Source organism: Haliotis rufescens, unplaced genomic scaffold, assembly GCF_023055435.1.
Source record: "Haliotis rufescens isolate VD_foot unplaced genomic scaffold, xgHalRufe1.0.p SCAF_1, whole genome shotgun sequence".
NCBI classification, from domain to species: Eukaryota; Metazoa; Mollusca; class Gastropoda; order Lepetellida; family Haliotidae; genus Haliotis; species Haliotis rufescens.
Genome location: NW_025963779.1, coordinates 51,952,442 through 51,969,772, shown reverse-complemented (window position 1 = coordinate 51,969,772; position 17,331 = coordinate 51,952,442). Strand labels below are relative to the sequence as shown.

At 39.5% G+C, this 17,331-nt stretch overlaps 1 protein-coding gene across 1 annotated transcript in view; it reads left to right on the top strand.

Moving 5' to 3' along the window:
- The window catches only part of LOC124131337 (arrestin domain-containing protein 3-like), a 29,353-nt gene that overhangs the window by 8,726 nt on the left and 3,296 nt on the right, over positions 1–17,331 (top strand). Inside the window, exons 2-6 of the mRNA XM_046494553.2 lie at positions 2,972–3,118; positions 10,451–10,677; positions 12,750–12,932; positions 13,972–14,154; positions 15,692–15,875. Of these exons, the coding sequence (XP_046350509.1) occupies positions 2,972–3,118; positions 10,451–10,677; positions 12,750–12,932; positions 13,972–14,154; positions 15,692–15,875 (924 nt within the window). The remainder of the gene's footprint in view (positions 1–2,971; positions 3,119–10,450; positions 10,678–12,749; positions 12,933–13,971; positions 14,155–15,691; positions 15,876–17,331) is intronic.

The following is a 17,331-nucleotide window of genomic DNA, read 5'->3' as shown; positions in this document are numbered from 1 at the left end:
AATGCAAACTAAAATTGAGCATCCATGTTTATTTTCTGCTCCCTTTATTTTTGCAAATAGTTGAACAATCATGGAACTGGATTTACTAGTTACTCTAGTTCACTTTACTATCACATCACACTAAACAGTTGGTTTCACTCATGACCCTTCACAATTGTTGCTCGATACACATTTGTATACTGCACATTCTCTTACCCATAACATATTTTTCTCAATATCGGCAAGTGTACGAACAAAACATACGGCACACACTTGACAAAGAGAGATGTAACTTATCAAAACGTTACAAGGCTCCAAACACTGCCACACCACCACCGCCACCACTAACACCCCCCCCCCCCCCCCCCCCCCCACCAATCCCCCAACACTAACACCACGCACACACATCCCCCACCCACCCACCCACCCACCCCATACCACCCCACCCCCCCCCACCCCACCACCCCACCACCACCCCCTCCACCCCCTCCACCCACCCACACAGACAAGCACACACATCCTCCGCCAGGCACTAGAGAACCTTTACGCCTTTTGAATATTGTAGGTCAATTTGATCTAAAGTGTTCGTGTAAAAATCATGTTTGTTCTGATAATGCATATACTATCCAACATTGCCTGCATCAATACAATCCCTCAGAACAGAATCCATAACTTGATGTTTAGCACTCAGGTATTGTTTCTTTCGAATCGAAACTATTAGTCGATATGAAAGCACTGTTTGTTTACCTTTGCCTTGTCCACAAAACCAACTCAAACGATTATTTGATGTTACTTGCTACTGAAACAGTAGACTGTCATCTGAGATATTTTATAAGACAAAGTCTGAAATCGATTGTTTAAACGTGGCCACACCCACAAGTATTTAATGGTAATTTGATATTTAATTTGAAGACTGATAACATAAGGTTAACTAACTAAAAGGACCTTAAACGTCTGAATGTGTTTTAACTCCTGATTTTGGCGGTTCATGTTAGGGAGCGAAACTATTTCGCACGTAAACAATATTGTAAGATTCTACAGATACACGTATTCTAGACTCCTTCCCGCAAAACATGAAGTTCACTCCACGGTATGGTGCTATTTGCAGCCTATGCATGGACGTTATACACAGAACCATGTGTGTGAAACTCAAACAATGCAATTGTGGCATTAAATAATATAAAACGTCAAAGCCAGAGAATAATCAGTCTCGATTATCCGCCGAAACAGTCCATTGGGTATACATGACAAATAGCGGTGACAGTTATATGAATGGATCACTGAAAATCAGTGATGACACCGGGTGTTCGTGAAAAGGATAAGCATGTCCTGCTCTACCGCGGCACCCGCCACTCACATACTTTGCATAAACATGTAAGTGTTAGTAGCCTGACGCCGTGCCATGCGACGGCGACCTGTAAACAAACCATCAACAAACTATCAAGTGGTCGACCTGAAAACCCAGTGACACGACATGATTTAGCAAAAAACTAAAAACGAAAAAATAATTTTCAATAACGACTGCAAGTGCATAGATTCTGCTGCTTGTAAGTATCTGTTTGTTTGTTTCTTTGTTTGTTTGTTGTTTAACGCCGCACTCAGCAATATTCCAGCCATATGTAAATAATCGAGAATGGAGATGACAATCCACGCAGTTTGGATACGATGACATGCATCAACCAACTCAGCAAGCCTGGCCACCCGGTCCTGTTAGTCGCCTCTTAGTCCTGCATAGTCGTGCATATGAGTAAAGAAAAACGTTTCAGAATTGTTTGGGGGTATGTTCGTTTTGCAAAACATTTAGGAGGGGGGCGGGCAGTTTCAATTCTATATCTCGGCCCAAACATGTCTGTTGTAGTTGACTCAGCATAAGGCATCATAATTATAACTATAAGTTTTATGCATATTATTAACTTTAACAATAAATCTGAGATGTGTTTGATGACTTGAAGGACTGCTGTTTAACCCACCACAACCTGTGCATCAAGCGACATGGTTGATCAATCAGAAAGTCCAAAATGATAAAGAATGCGCCATTTTGTCATTGAAAATGAATGAAATGTTTTTACGAATGTGATAAATATTTGTGCGGTCAAATGTCAGGATTTTTATACACTTTTTAGTATTTTTAATACACGTATGTTATATAATTATACCAATAACCCATCACCAGCAGAATTAAATGAGTCAAGCAAAAAGCGTGACAGATTGAAGAAACATTGGATGAATTATTATTTCGTAAGTGGAAGTAAGTTTTTTGATACATGCAATGCTATATACACCAGGGAATAGTTAAGCGCCGATATATTTTATCATAAAATGCTTTAAAATCATATGGGAGCGGTGCGGTAGCTTAGTGGGTAAAGCGTTTGTTCATCACGCCGAAGCACGCGTTCGATTTTCCACATGGGTACCAATGAGTGAAGCATTTTTCTGGTGTCCCCCGTCGTGGTATTGCTGGAATATTTTTTTAAAAAGCGGCTTAAAATCATACTCACTTACTCACTTTACACTGTATACTGTATTTCTTTTCTGACGAAACACATTTACTTCATAAACTGACATTCAGTCATTCTGAAATACATTAACCGAAACCGATTATCCAATAACATTTGCACTGTTTCATGACAATAGTTATTTGAGTATTTGACTACCCTGCTTCTTTATATCATATAATGGGAAGTACTACTTGTGTCCATCTTGAAGAACACACAGTATTCCTTTGCCAATCATGTCACTGTCATTTAAAACTGTTTCCAAAAGTATCATGGTGGATTAGAATACATAGTATCGAGTTTAGCATATTTCCAGTGTATAAGTTATACATTCACTTCATGGTGTGGAATACATCAATATCTCAGAAAAGTATACTTGTCGTGCAATTGGATGTATACAGATAAAAAAACGCATAATGGTTTACTCTGCTCTGGCGAAATGTTAATATACCATAGCCTAGTGCACAGTCATTTTGAATGGGTGTCTATTTCCGCAGCAATACGGCTTCACTTGTATGGGGGTGCTGACGTAAGATGGACTGAAAACCACACCTCAGGAACAGGAAAGAACAGGAAGAATGTCACGAAGATATATTCAGCCACAGAGACCTACATCAACTACGAGCTGGTATTGTTTGGAAAAGGTATGTTGATGAATGGATGTGTTGAAATATGTTGTATGGTTATAGTAAGCGTATGTTCATACAAATCATCCAAGGATGTTGAACGCATTTGAAAACTCTGGATTTATATATTGGAAAAATGATGTTCAAACCCCATGTGCTGAGATCGTATCCCGCTAGTAACCGGGTTGTTATTCAGCCTTTATAGTGTTGTACATTCATCCTGTAATCTCAAAAGAACCCACTCGTCCGATGGTAGATGACCAGATAGTGGAAACACGAATACGTACATACGACCGAAGTACAAGTGTCAAAACGTATGGTGTCAACCTGGGCAAGTGACTTGGTTCAAATGTGCCACTGTTCACCCAGCAGGGAATGGGTACCCGATATGTGAGGTCGATGTGAAAACCCTCTAGCGCCTGTAGGCAGCTTGGGTTGTATACTCCCCAGGAAGTCGAGAATGCAAACGGATCAACTGGTCGGGGAGCAAATAAAACCGTATTTGAGCAGACACGAGTACCTGGATACCTGCGGTGTGATAATAATAATAATACATATAGATTATGTAATGAATTTAATGAGACTGTCCAACACGTTGTCAGTGGATGTTAAGCTTTGGCACAAACACCGTATCTTAAGCGACATGATGGCGTGGCTCGCTCATTTTATGGTTGCTATTGTTTTCCCAATTATGTTGACTTGCATTGGGAGAGTACCCGGGTTTGCTACCAGGAATACAGCCCTTCTGACAATCTGGGTAATGCAGAAGGCTGCAGTTTTGGGGAGTCTTCACATTCTCTAGTTTGACTAGCAGCACTTCCATTCGCAGTCTAGGCTGCGTGTCGATCAAGGGCCCTGAGCTGATGATGAGCCTAACCAGCCTGACTGCCAGGATCACCTAAACCCCCTTTGCTGCACAACAACAGATGTAACGTATAAATACTGAGTGCCATCAGGTGCACATCTACATTGCCGAATTCTTATCACATGAACCATTGTGAAATTTATTCCGTGAAAAACCAAACACTTGTGTATGGCAAATGTGGACGCAGTTATATGTGAAAGCAATATTCGATATTGGTGGCGGTACCCTGGGGGATTCTTCCTGGCAACATTAATATCCGAGCGCCACTATAAAACAGCTCAGAATGCAGGGGAGATAATCCACGTGGGTAACCACCGATGAGCAGAAGACGCCTAAAAATGTGGAACACTACCCAATTAAATGCCCTTGGCACAATAACATAAGACAAAGTCTCAGAAGTGCTGTACATGACCTTGAAGATGCTGATACATTTTCTTCAGCCTCAAAATCATGTATGGCTCCGTTGAACGGACAGCTTTAGATTTGGTCTCTTCATCTGGCAAATAATTTAGATAGGCTCTGAAATGGCTTAAACAGATTTAGTTCTATGGTTTTGAATCTTTGTAACATTCTATTATGTTAATCTACTGCTTTTTTATTGAACGAGTATTTCATGTTTCAGAAATGAAGGTGTCAGCTTAAGGTCTTTTCTTTTCTTGTTCCCATCATTATTTTTCAGGTGAAATGTATTCTTGCATCTAAATGAATATTACATATGTTGAGGTCTTCTTCATGTTATCCAAACGATTTCGTGTTTTTTTGTTTTTTTTGTAATATAATACTTTGTGATTCTCATTAAGTTAAATCAAAGTGTTTGACGCAAATACGCCTTCTGTTGGCCCACGTAACTTTGAGCGATTCCCCTCCCTGCCCCTGTCGACAAGCCGTCATATAACACTATAACACTAGACAAGCCCCGTGCTAAATTGTGTTATACCTTCATACTCTATACCTCATATTCCGGGGTGGGGGCGGGGCGGGGCGGGGTTCTGCCTTAGTTTTGTTATGAATACACGTATGTTGTTTTAAATCAAGCAAATATCCTCCGACACGCCATCGGAACATCACCTTTAACAGAAGCAAACATCCCCAAGGATCCTGCCACTGATTCTATATGGGATCACTGCCACCAAATTGTACTAACGTTGGCTATTACAGAATTATTCTGAAAGGCAATGAGTCAAAAGGCAGAGCCACTCTCGGGCAGATAAGTGATGACTTCAAAGTACAGGCATTCATACTTGGCCTTGATCTGGTGCTTGATCCTAGCATCTCCCATACGATAGATCCTGCCGTCACTGATTGGTTAATCCGTTATTGTTTTCAATCAGTTGCTACTTAATGCAAATATTGAGCTTAACCTGCTGTGCTTGTGTCTTTATATCTATTAAATGTAAACCATGATCAACCGCCCCGTTATTACAAATACAAACGACAAAAACCATTTCCATTGTCATAAGAAATTTCCACTAAATGCAGAGTACATTTTACCATTCTGACTATATCATGAGCATGTGGTTATGAATCACTATCAAATAGTGATGATACCAGGTGTTCGCGAAAAGTGGCTATTCTGCCCCACCGATGACACAAACGCAAGTGAAGGCAAGTCAACAGTTCACCTGAAAAAAAACAAGGGAACATATGGTACATGTCATATACATAAAGACACAGATCAGCAAGAAGGGGAGCACAATTGGTGACCATGGGGATTCCTTTTACTTGCACAAATGCCACGTTTCACATATACATGCATGTTATCAATGAGGAAGTCATATTACATTTGCTTGTTCTTGACAAATTGTCCTGAACCTTTGAAGATAGAGATATAACAATAAAGATGGTCACGGCGGTGACAAATGTTCCATTGACCAAGGAATGAAGTTTGTCGTGTGGGATAGTGGTGTACAAAATGGCAAAATAAAATGTTTTGACATAATTAAACTTGATTCTTTTCTAAAATTTCAAATATTCCAGCATATCATTTGCGATTGTTGGTTTTTTTTTTAATCCACATGGTAATGATTCCACTTGTTTCAAATACTTTCTGTGCATATAAGGATTATCGTTAATCCTAAAGGCAGTTCACCGATCCGTAGAAATGCGACGAAAACCTTGAATAGGATAGCTTCATAATAAAAGATGCAAATATGTTTTTTTGACGTGCTTTCCTTTTGCAGTTATACTTTATGTCCAAAGTAATCGGAGCACGAGAATTTGGTTTGCTTTTTGACATTCCGCATGTCGAGCAACAATTGTCTTAGTGTGAAGTGATCTGCGGTATCTGGAAGTCTCTTTAATTTGTGATACTAATTGATTGCTGCTGTGTGTAGTGATGCAGTTGAATTACCTTTGCTGTGTAGAGACACGTGACCCACCAGGAGAAAAGGGGCCGTATAGGTGCTAGGATACAATTGTGTTGTGACGTTATAAAGAAAAACTATTTACGTCACCTTACTTCATTTAAATTGCCATGTGTGCGGACTGTACAATAAAAGCCTATTTTTCTCTTTCGTTCGTAATGTAATAAAAACATTTCAAAACATTTCTGCATACATGTTTACCTTTAATTAAGCAGACACTATTTCTAAAATCTGCAACCCTTACATAAACAGGTATACGTCTGAAAATGGGACTTTACAGAAAATGAGTTCAAATGTTTGATGTCACGCATCTCTGTAATAAATATGAATTGAAGCTTATGAATTATTTTTTTGTGGTCCTACAATATTGTAGTTTAGAAAACATAATAAGAAATCAAAATGTGATATTTCACCCATAAGGTCCCTTATCTTATGGTTGTCACAAATATGAGATATGTTGTAGTAGGTTTCCTGTAGGGACTGGGCCACGTTGCACAAGCAAATTTGGCGCTTAGATGATCGAAAGTCGTTAGACGTTAACCCGAGACTGTGGATTTTGTTGACGTCCTCTTTCATGAAACAACATAAAGTAAGGTGAGCCTCAAGTTCAAAATTAATGTTGGTCCGACCTAAATTTAACTCATTAGGGTTGATAATATGTATATGTATTCATTCAATATAGTGTTTTAAATAAGAGAGACTATTTTATATGTTAAATATATATTTATCAATGTAAAGAAATATAATTTGCGATTCCCCATGTGCAGTGTAATAAAGTATAGTTTTGGCCTTGAGCTATTATAGTTAAAACATGACGACGCATACGTTATAAAAATGGTGTCTCCGTTGGACAAAACATGGTGAAGGACGACCACGTGAACAGCTGTCGTTTTGTTTGCCCAACGCCGAGCAATAGGTGAACATGCGGAAATGTTACTTTTGACGTATTTGTCATCCCTGTAGTCAGAGACAGAATCATTCATAGGGCACCAACGCTGTGGCGCAAACACCATGGTTTGTATATGTTCAGCGTTAGAAATTGGCACTAGTCCTGTAGTCTTTGACAAAATGCCCAATAGTTAAGGTATCATAAGGACTAGTAGAAATTTGCCATTTTAAGGGTCTTGCTATATGTTATCATTGTAAGGACTAGTGGCCTAAAACTGTTAGTTTCTACCGCTAATGTTGAGATAATATACGCGGCATCGGAGACGGCTGACATCCACTTGCCATATTTCGCCCCAGGGAATAATGTTCAATCATCGATCGATATTGCAGTGGATGTACCGTATTGATAGACAGAAATGAAAGAACAGTGTTACCAAAGATACGTTAGATCACAGGGGATGGGTAAATTTAAAAAATGACATTTTTCAGGCCATTATTATTTTACTCAATTGACGGCGCCTTTGACCTCTAGCAAAACATCATGGAATTCTAATAATAGAGACAATTTCATTAATAACCGTTTATCGTTTATTAATAATAAATAGATCTAGATTATATTGGTATTTTCTCACCAAATATCATGTTTTTCTCATTGAGTGAGCTGATGAAGTTGATATTTTCAGGACTGCCTTGGTCAACACATATGTGTCGATTATTAGTTGAATAAAACATTATATTAAAATTCATTTGTTTAATGTAGTTAGTCATTTTGTATAGAATCAGCAAACATGTCTAGGTGTGTTCTATAGTCTACAATGTCACCAACGGAGCGTGCCGCGAAAAAGTATCTTTTTCAATTATGAAATACGCGCGTACGCTAATTTCGCTCTGCTTTCACACAAGTATATGTCCAGAGTAAGTTGGGTTTTACGCCGCCGTTAGCAATATTCTACCATGATCACAGAGTAGGGCACCAGAAATGTCCTTCACACATTGTACCCATGTTGGGTATCAAACCCTGGCCTTAGTTGTGACAATGGAACGCTTTAACCACTAGGCTACCCATCATCCCGTGATTCCCGATGGTCATGTATTCACAAAACATGCCAATTAATGACATATTTATTGGGAAATGACTCTTTGAGCGATATATTAGCGATGTCAGCACTAAAGGATTAAAATCTAACTCCCCCCCCCCCCCCCCCCGTGAACATGGTGAAGCGACAACCCTTGTTTTGAAGGTAGGTAAAAGAGGGTTGGGTAAGAGAGGGTTCAATCCAGAATTGAAACCTTCATATTGGTAAGATGTATAGGCATACATGTTTCGAGGATTGATTGGTTATATTGTTTTAGCTTGGGTTGTTACAGTTCATCCAGTTTGGGGATTCGGTTTTTGCTTGCTGTGACAATTGTGACTTGCAGACCTTCGCTGGATGAGTTGTACAAATATGTGGACAATCGACCTGTGGACAATTAAAATCAAAGCATGTTCCAATTTGGCTTGTGCCAATGCCGGTGTACATGTACGCGACGTGCCATAAAGATCTTGATTTCTATGATGCTTTGTACTCTTGAGGTGTACGATTTCATGAATAGCAATCGATTTCATGAATATAAATAGTAAATCATGGTTAACTTTAGGGCACGGGGACAGACGCAGTCTAAATTGCTGATCATACTATATTTGTGTTTCCAGTCATCCCCTTCAGCCTGTGATATGCAATGTACTTCAACAACTGTGAACATTCTGGTGACAACTATTTAAGAAGACGATGTCAATCTTCTACTTTGATAATCTTGGGCTGCTGGTGGTTTACCAGTTCCAGAGTGTCCATTACACCTACTAATCCACTATCAGTGATGATTCTTTAGATGTGTTAATTAATAAGTGAGATAATAAGACTGAAAGTGTCCGTAATGTAGCGTGACTGGTACGTATATGTTCTTAGGTTTGTGAGGTGGTCTAACTGAGTGTGTACATACCTCGGTTTGAGGGGGACTAATTGAAATTATATAACCTGACATGGCGCCTTTTTAGACGGGACCAGACGGCTGGAACCTGTTACTTGCGGCGACCAGATCGGTGGTCTGGGTCCCTCGTCACTGTCACGTCCCTGCAGTTTTCGTCCAGTCCCTTGCTCCCATGGATCTCCCAGTTTCCTTTTGTTGGTCCTGCTGCTCATGTTACGCGGCAATGTGGCACCTCGCTTGCAAAACTGGACAGAAAAGGACGCTTGGCGCAGATGACCTATCCAAACATATCAGAGTTATCTCCCTTTGAATAAGCTTTCAATAGCCTGTGAAAATGATTTTTGTTCTCAAATGCTACAAATAACAAATTTTGTCTGTTATTTTTTCGTTGCCAAAACAATCAGTCGACACATTTATTATTCCGATTGTTTCATTAACACAACAGATGAAGTAAAATTCACGAAAATACATTTTCGTACATGTATTGGGAATTGTTTCATTCTTCTCCATGTTAGCTTTATTCTTTCGAACAATTACAAATATATGTAATATAATCTGTTTTACCACTGTACAAGTTGACGGCTAGATTCTCCCATCAACAAAGTCGTCCAGACGGTTTTCATTAGGATTGTTTTGAACGTTTAAACTGTACCAGCTTTTAGCAATTCAGCGTTAAGCTCAATTTGCGTGAACAATATTCTTTTATTAATCGCATTTCCACGTATATCACTGACTTTAATTTAAAAGCTTTCAACAACACACTTTACGTTTTGTAGTAGAAATAAATAACCATGTATGTTAAACGTGCAAACGTTATACTATTTAACCTGTACGTACGCGAGTGAGTTGGGTTTAACGCCGCTTTTAACAGTATTCCAGTTATATCACGGCGTGACAGCTTAATGTGGGAGGAAAGCTCGAAGTGAAGGTCCCGAAGTGCGGGTCTCAGACGTTTACCACTTCGGTTAAACACACGAGCAATGTTATGGTGCGGACAAACCTAGAAACATAATCTGGGTGAACCGGGATTCGAACCCACAAACATAGGTTTCTGGCGTGTCCAAGGGACGCAAGTCTGCACAGCGAATCGCGGTGCCTTAGACGACTGGGCCACCCGTGCGCCCTCTTCAATTTGAACTGCTGCGGATCTCTATTTCAGATCAATTGTACATGTGCAGCTGTAAAGTTTCTGTACGCTTACCGATATATATTTGATTACATACATGTACCCCGTTGGTGATGATATGTCATTCTAACTTCCAGCACCACACCTAGAGGGAGACAACCCTACTCTACCCGCAGGCCGCTACACATACCCTTTTCAATACCACCTCCCAGTCGGCATTCCCTCTTCATTTGAGGGTACATTTGGGAGGGTACGGTATTGGCTCTGTGGTACCATTGACAAGCCATGGAAATTCGACCACACAACGAAGAAAGCCTTCACGGTGATTAATCTACTGGATCTCAACACTGAACCTGGGAGTATGGTGGGTTGACATGTATGATCTTGATAATTCTGCGTCGAATATCGTAAAGTGTTCACATGCTATCAACCATCGGTTGGTCTGGTCAAACCTTTATTATTAGAGATCAAGATTAGATAACATTCACACGTAATCATTTCTATTTGTTTATTAAAAGGCTTTTTACAATTGTTGACAGTGTTCTCTTGGAATAACGTTTTGATATTGAGAATTGCATTTCATTGTTTAACTGTCACGATGCTTGTGTGTCAAGTACCCGATGGCGTCATCGTTGCTCATGCTTTCAGTCACTGGTTTGCCTGGTCCAGATTCGATTGTTTGAATGGGAACGTGTATAAATGAACATATTTTTATTACAAAAAAATACCTACCAACAATGGAAAATATTTCCTTTCGTGGGGATTTGGCCGTCCGTTGATATTGCGATTTGAAACCTGATTGATGTATCAGAATCGAGTTATTTCAAAATTTGCTGTGGAATTTTGGCTTTACCCCTACATTAAACCGACACGCCGTGTTACACTTTTAAAGAGGCGTAATCTTGCACCAACCCACTCACTGAAATAATTGAGTACATTGATATTCACAACATTGTTGTCATTATTGAACTTGGCCGTGGTACGACGGCAGTGTAACATCAGTGAATTTGTATACAGTTATTGATCCACAACATGTTCATAGTTGAAAAAGACATGCGATCCCTGATGCATAAACAAAAACAAAGCAAGCCTGACCGTGTCCCGTAATCGTTTCAGAAAGGGTAACTAGTTGAGCTCATTATTGATCCGAAGTTTTGTTATGTTAGAGAGTACATATGAACCAGTGTCGTTGTAGTTGTTTATTAGCGACAAGAGAAACAAGTGAGAACTAAGTGTGAAGTGTGATTTTTAATGGATGAATCTTCCCCTTGTTCAGTTGCAAGTATTCAAGTGAAATTTGAACCATTGACCAGTCTCACGAACTGAAAACATAGATTGGCCCAATCCCTGACATTATCGAGAGGCAGCGTTGGCTCTCGGTGGTGATGTCAATCTCATTAAAATCAGACCTTAGTTTACGCTACCGCTACGATCATTAGCGGTCACGTCAGAACGACCTTTCATCCGACCAATCAGAGCGTCGCTTACCAGATTATGAAAGTGACAGTCGGAATGTGATTTCTAGTCATGCAATCTCGAAAACTTTAACATGGGGTATTCCGAACGATAGTTACGGATTTAACGACTGAATCCATACAATCTAGACCATCCTTTAGCCATTCCAGAATGTTCTTTTGTTTAGCTTTCAAGTTTGTAATCGAGAATTTGTCAAAATATGTTTCGAAGCGTAGTCGCCAATTTGAAATTAGTGCCTTAAAGCACGAGAAAGCTTCCTCCTGATTGGTCATTCCATTGGTCGGTCAAAGTTCGCGCAAGGTCGGTCTGACGTGACCCGTAATGGGATGTCCTCAGATCTTTGTTTAGCGGTAGCGAGAACTAAGATCTGATTTTAATGAGATTTTGGGGATGTTATATTATTATATTATTTTTGACTGAGATCTTAGTCTTGGTATAACACGGTGCGACCCCTCTGCAATTGGAGTTGTCCATGGTTGCATGTAATTATATGCTGTATAGCATGCACACGCGAAACCAATAGGTTTGCAGGTGAGCGCACCCGTCCTTTAAGACATACTTACAAGTTTGGAATATTAATAATTAATCATTTGGTATTGAATAACTGTAAGTGTATTCCCCTTTTCTGAAAAGCTGCGCCCCAGTGCCCTTTTAAGAAGGACATTTGGTTTGAAATCTGCGGGTTCAACAATTTGTTTTGGTCAGCCGTGTCATCACTTTGAGCATACAGTGAACCCTCGTTAGTCCGGAAACTCCGTCTTACGGACGATTACTGAATGAACACTTATAAACAAACGTCAAGAGAGCATGTTAGTGCTTCGTCAATCGTCATATAGCTGGGATATTGATAAGGGCGGCTTTACACAACAAACAAACAACAGACATCTAAAAGGAGTCATTTTAACAAAACCAAGTACAAAACAACACGACGACGCACTGCAATCTATATTTTTATTGCAGGATGGAATACGAGGTGAGGGTCAAAAGACACTATGTTGCCTGTGCTGCAAATCTGGACCAATAAGCTGCACGTTTCAGATTGACCGCTGTGGTTATGTCCCAGGGGAAGCCATACCTTTAAAGGGCGAGATCATCAACCACAGCAATCGGAGAATGAAGAGATCCTACGCTCAGTTATACATGGTCAGTAAAATGTAACAATCCTTGAGAGATTAAGGTACATAATATTAAGGAACAACTTCAATTATAGGAATTCCGTATATTCCGTGGTGGATCTAGCATTTTGTTACCTAAGATATGTTGCTTCTTTGAAATCTTTCCATCCTTTCTCATTATATGGTGTAAGAGTGAGTGAGTGAGTATGTTGGGTTGAATGCCGCTTTTAACAGAATTCCAGTTATATCGCGGCGTGTCAGCTTAAGGAAAGCCGAAGTGATGCAGGTCTTAGACGTTTACCACTTCGGTGAAAGCCACGAGCACGTGTATGGTGCTGACAAACCTAGAAACATAATCGGGGCGAACCGGGATTCGAACCAACAATCATAGGTTTCTGGCGTGCCCAAGGGACGCAACTCTGCACAGCGAATCGCGGCGCCTTAGACGACTGGGCCACCCGTGCCCCCATATGGTGTAAGAGGAAAACTTAATCAAAGTGTTTGTTGCCAAATAAGAATATTCGCAGATCTGTTGGAAAACCTGACGGATGTTGACGGTGACACGTGGGAAATCTGCTTCTTTGTGCGAGTTATCCCCCTTCCTTTGTGGATTTGTGTTTGGTTTGTATGAAGTTTGAGAGACTGTGGGATATAGCAATGATTGATATTAAAGGTTTTTTATCTTCTTTTTCTTTACCGCATTAATGAGGAAAACATTTATCATGTTGAAATTTGTCCGAAAAACTATTTTAGTACAGACACAAGTGGCTTTGTTGGATTAAGTATGTTGTTTTTGATAGATCAATACTCTGAAACTTCAAAGTCTCTATTTAGTATCGCCGCTGGGTATAAACTGGGTTTGCTACCCACTATGTGTGATAGCCTTTGTATGAACGGTTCATAACGACGAAATCAACTTTATGAATTTCCCAATAACAACAAGCAAGACCAATGCATTTTTTTGTGTGTCATCACAAAGATCATTTTAGTGGTGAGACCCCGTAAGAACACCACACCAGTAGTCAGGATTTAATCCAATACTAGTATATGGCTTATGTCATGTCCAGGTGAGGTATTACCACGCAACACGGAAGTCCAGAAGTGACATCCAGAAAATAGCGGAAATCTCACGTGGCGCAATCCTCCCTGGTGACACGGATGTCTGGAACGGAGACCCGCTTTTAATACCGCCAGTGCCGCCCTCCAAGTTACCTGGGTGCAGAATAATAGCCCTCGAGTACTTTATAAAGGTAGATGTGCCTTTAATCAGTGGTCACCACCAGGGAAACACTTTCACCTGGAATAAAATTTCAGCACCTCAACATATACTAAGTTAACATGGAACCGTGCTTCATATAAATTTCAATAAAAATAAATTTATTCTGGAATAAAAATAATGCATCTTTGAATATATATATATATATATATATATATATATATATATATATATATATATATATATATATATATATATATATATATATATATATATATACATTTATGTATATTCGATTTAAGGCACAGCACACAATGATTGTTTACATGTAAGGTGCTCATGAAAGTACTTTTGGTTGACCTTAAATAACGCAATGCGAATGAGATCAATGTCATGTAGATGTTGCCAAACCTTACATGAAAGTTAGACCGCCTTCGTGGTCTATTGGTACGGTGTCCTCCCGAGAGCCAAAGGTCCGGGTCTCGATGTCCGGCCTCGTCATACCAAAATATCTTAAAAGATGGTACTTGTTGTTACCCTGCCTGGCGCTCGGCATTAAGGGGCTAAAATAAGGACTGTTCGCTCGGAGCCAGTATACTGTGTCTGAATGGGGTATACATGTTAAACCTTTGCATGGTATCTCAAATCGCCATTATTCCGGACTAGTTCAAGCACACACACACGTGCATGCACGTTCCAACATAGGAACAATAATCTTGGACCCGACGTTAAACGCCATTTCACCTTATCTCCATGGAGGTTTAGGGTAAAGGCGTGGTAACTGGTTATAATATTGCACATTATATCGCACTTATCCAGACATATTTGTTCCCCGATCAGTGGTTACGTATGCATTCAAGTTATCATTTTCAACTCTCAGGACAGTACACAATCTTTGCTTCCGCTATTTTCTACATCCACCTCACATACCAGGTACCCATTCCCTGCTGGGTGAACAGAGACACATTTGAACTGAGTCACTTGCCTAGGGTGACACCACACGTGTTTGACGCTTTCGGGAGTATGTACGGATTCGTATTTCCACATCGTGTGATCTGCCAACGGATAAGATGGTTCTTTTGTGGCACAGGGTATTAGTACTGTTCAGTAGCGGTATTGACAACACCGTACAGACCTGTACACATTGTTGGTCCAGAGGCTGAATAACAACAGGTTACTCGCGGAATACGAGCTCAGAACCTTGCGCTGAAAATATGTATTGTTGACGTATTTCTACAACATGCTACAGATCTCAAAAATTTATCTATGGCAAGTAAAGAACTTCTTTACCCATCTTACTGTGTCTGGACGGCATTGGATGTTTCTCCTCACTAATTACATCTTACAGGTGTCACATTTGCATTTTTAATAGATCCATGCCATCGGTGTAAAAAAACCCACTCCAAAATACTTGATATAATTGTATTTTCGTGAAGAATACACTGTGTACATCACAATCAACATAATACTCTGGATAACTGAAGGAGCTCATTAAGTGAATTATATATCTCTTAATTGAATGTCCATCCATCTCAATCTATTTACTTTTACCTATTTCACCATTATTTCAGCTATGTGTTGAACCTGCTGGACCCGGGTTTCAACTAGAAATACCTCTGAGCGTGATCATCGGATCCATACCGCTCAGATACGCACTAGAACAATACGGGTTGGCTCCTCGGACCGAGGGCCCACACCAGTCTCAGCTTTACCAGGACAGTCGGCAATCTTCAGCATCACCGCTACCACCCATGCGTGCGTTACATCTACCTTCAGATAAACACATAGTGATTAACAATTAGATTAACGATATTAACAACACGTTAAGAACTTACAGTAATTATAACTTGTTAGTGTAACCATAACAAACTGGCCAATTTCAAGTAATTAAGAATATACACAAAGCTTCTTTAATACTGTGAAATTCATAATAAGAAAGTTACAGTATAATTGAATTGTGAATCATTTATACCACTTAAGGTACAGTCTAGACAAAACCAGCCACTTACTCTTCGTTCTGCTGATGGGTAAACATAAAAGGTGCAACTTATCATGATTAAATACTTATGGTAATGGTCCTATACGGGGTCCTTTTAGATGTAGTCATGTTTATATTGGCGTAAAAATATTACCAATATCACTATTGAAATTATTCTCAAAACATGTCACACTTTCATTAATTAGTAAATATTATTAAATTGATGGCGACCATAATAAAAATCGTCATTGTTGAGAAGATGTGACATTTACTACTGTTTCATAGTAGAATGAGTGTCACTGTACAATCCAGACTATTTAGACAATGAAGGCTGGTCAAAGTGCAAATGTCACATAATGTCATGTATTAAAATATAATGAGTCCAATTACAAGCTATCCATATACCAAACTGAAGTATTTGTTAAAGTTAGTGCCAAATGGCCATTAGAAGGTTTTCCAATAAGGGCAATATGACTGCCTGATATGACTGACTCAGTCTAAATCAAACATCGATTTGCATTGAAAACCTTTATGTGGTGAAATAATTTTTCATTCCCCAGTTAGATTGAATTTGTGTATTCATTAGATTTTCGAATATCTTTCATTTCGCCAACGCCGTGGAAAGGTTGTATGCTCTGCGCGCAAATAAAATGACTGGACGCGGTTTACATAATGTACGAAAGGCACCGACTCCAATCAATATTAAAATCGATTGCTTTTCCTGAGGCAGCATTTTTTCGCATATTGAACTATGCGAAAATCTATCACCACCATAATTCTAATCAATGCTAAAAAAACGACAATTATCAGTCTGAACAGTCACAAGCTAAAAGGGTGCATTAAGTTTTTAATACGATATATACGCAAGAAGAAACTCCAGCTAAACAAGTGCAACAACAGTCAATGAAAACAATGAACCGACATTTGAATTTACACATTAAATAAATCGATGGCCTGGGTGTGGCACTCACTTTTAAAATAACATGGCAGCGCTTATAAATAAGTTGGGATGTTTTCTTGAAGTAGAGCTGTACTATAGCGAATGGCTGTCAGGAACTTGTCTGTATGATGGGGTATGTTGAAGCGCTGAATCTACACGTATGTAATAATATATTCGGTAACTGCTGACATCATATGCTCGTGTATGACAACTTGAATAAAAGCCTAGATCAAATCGGGATGTTTACATTTAGTAAAAAAAGTCAAACATGCAAATGGACATAGCTAGAGGTA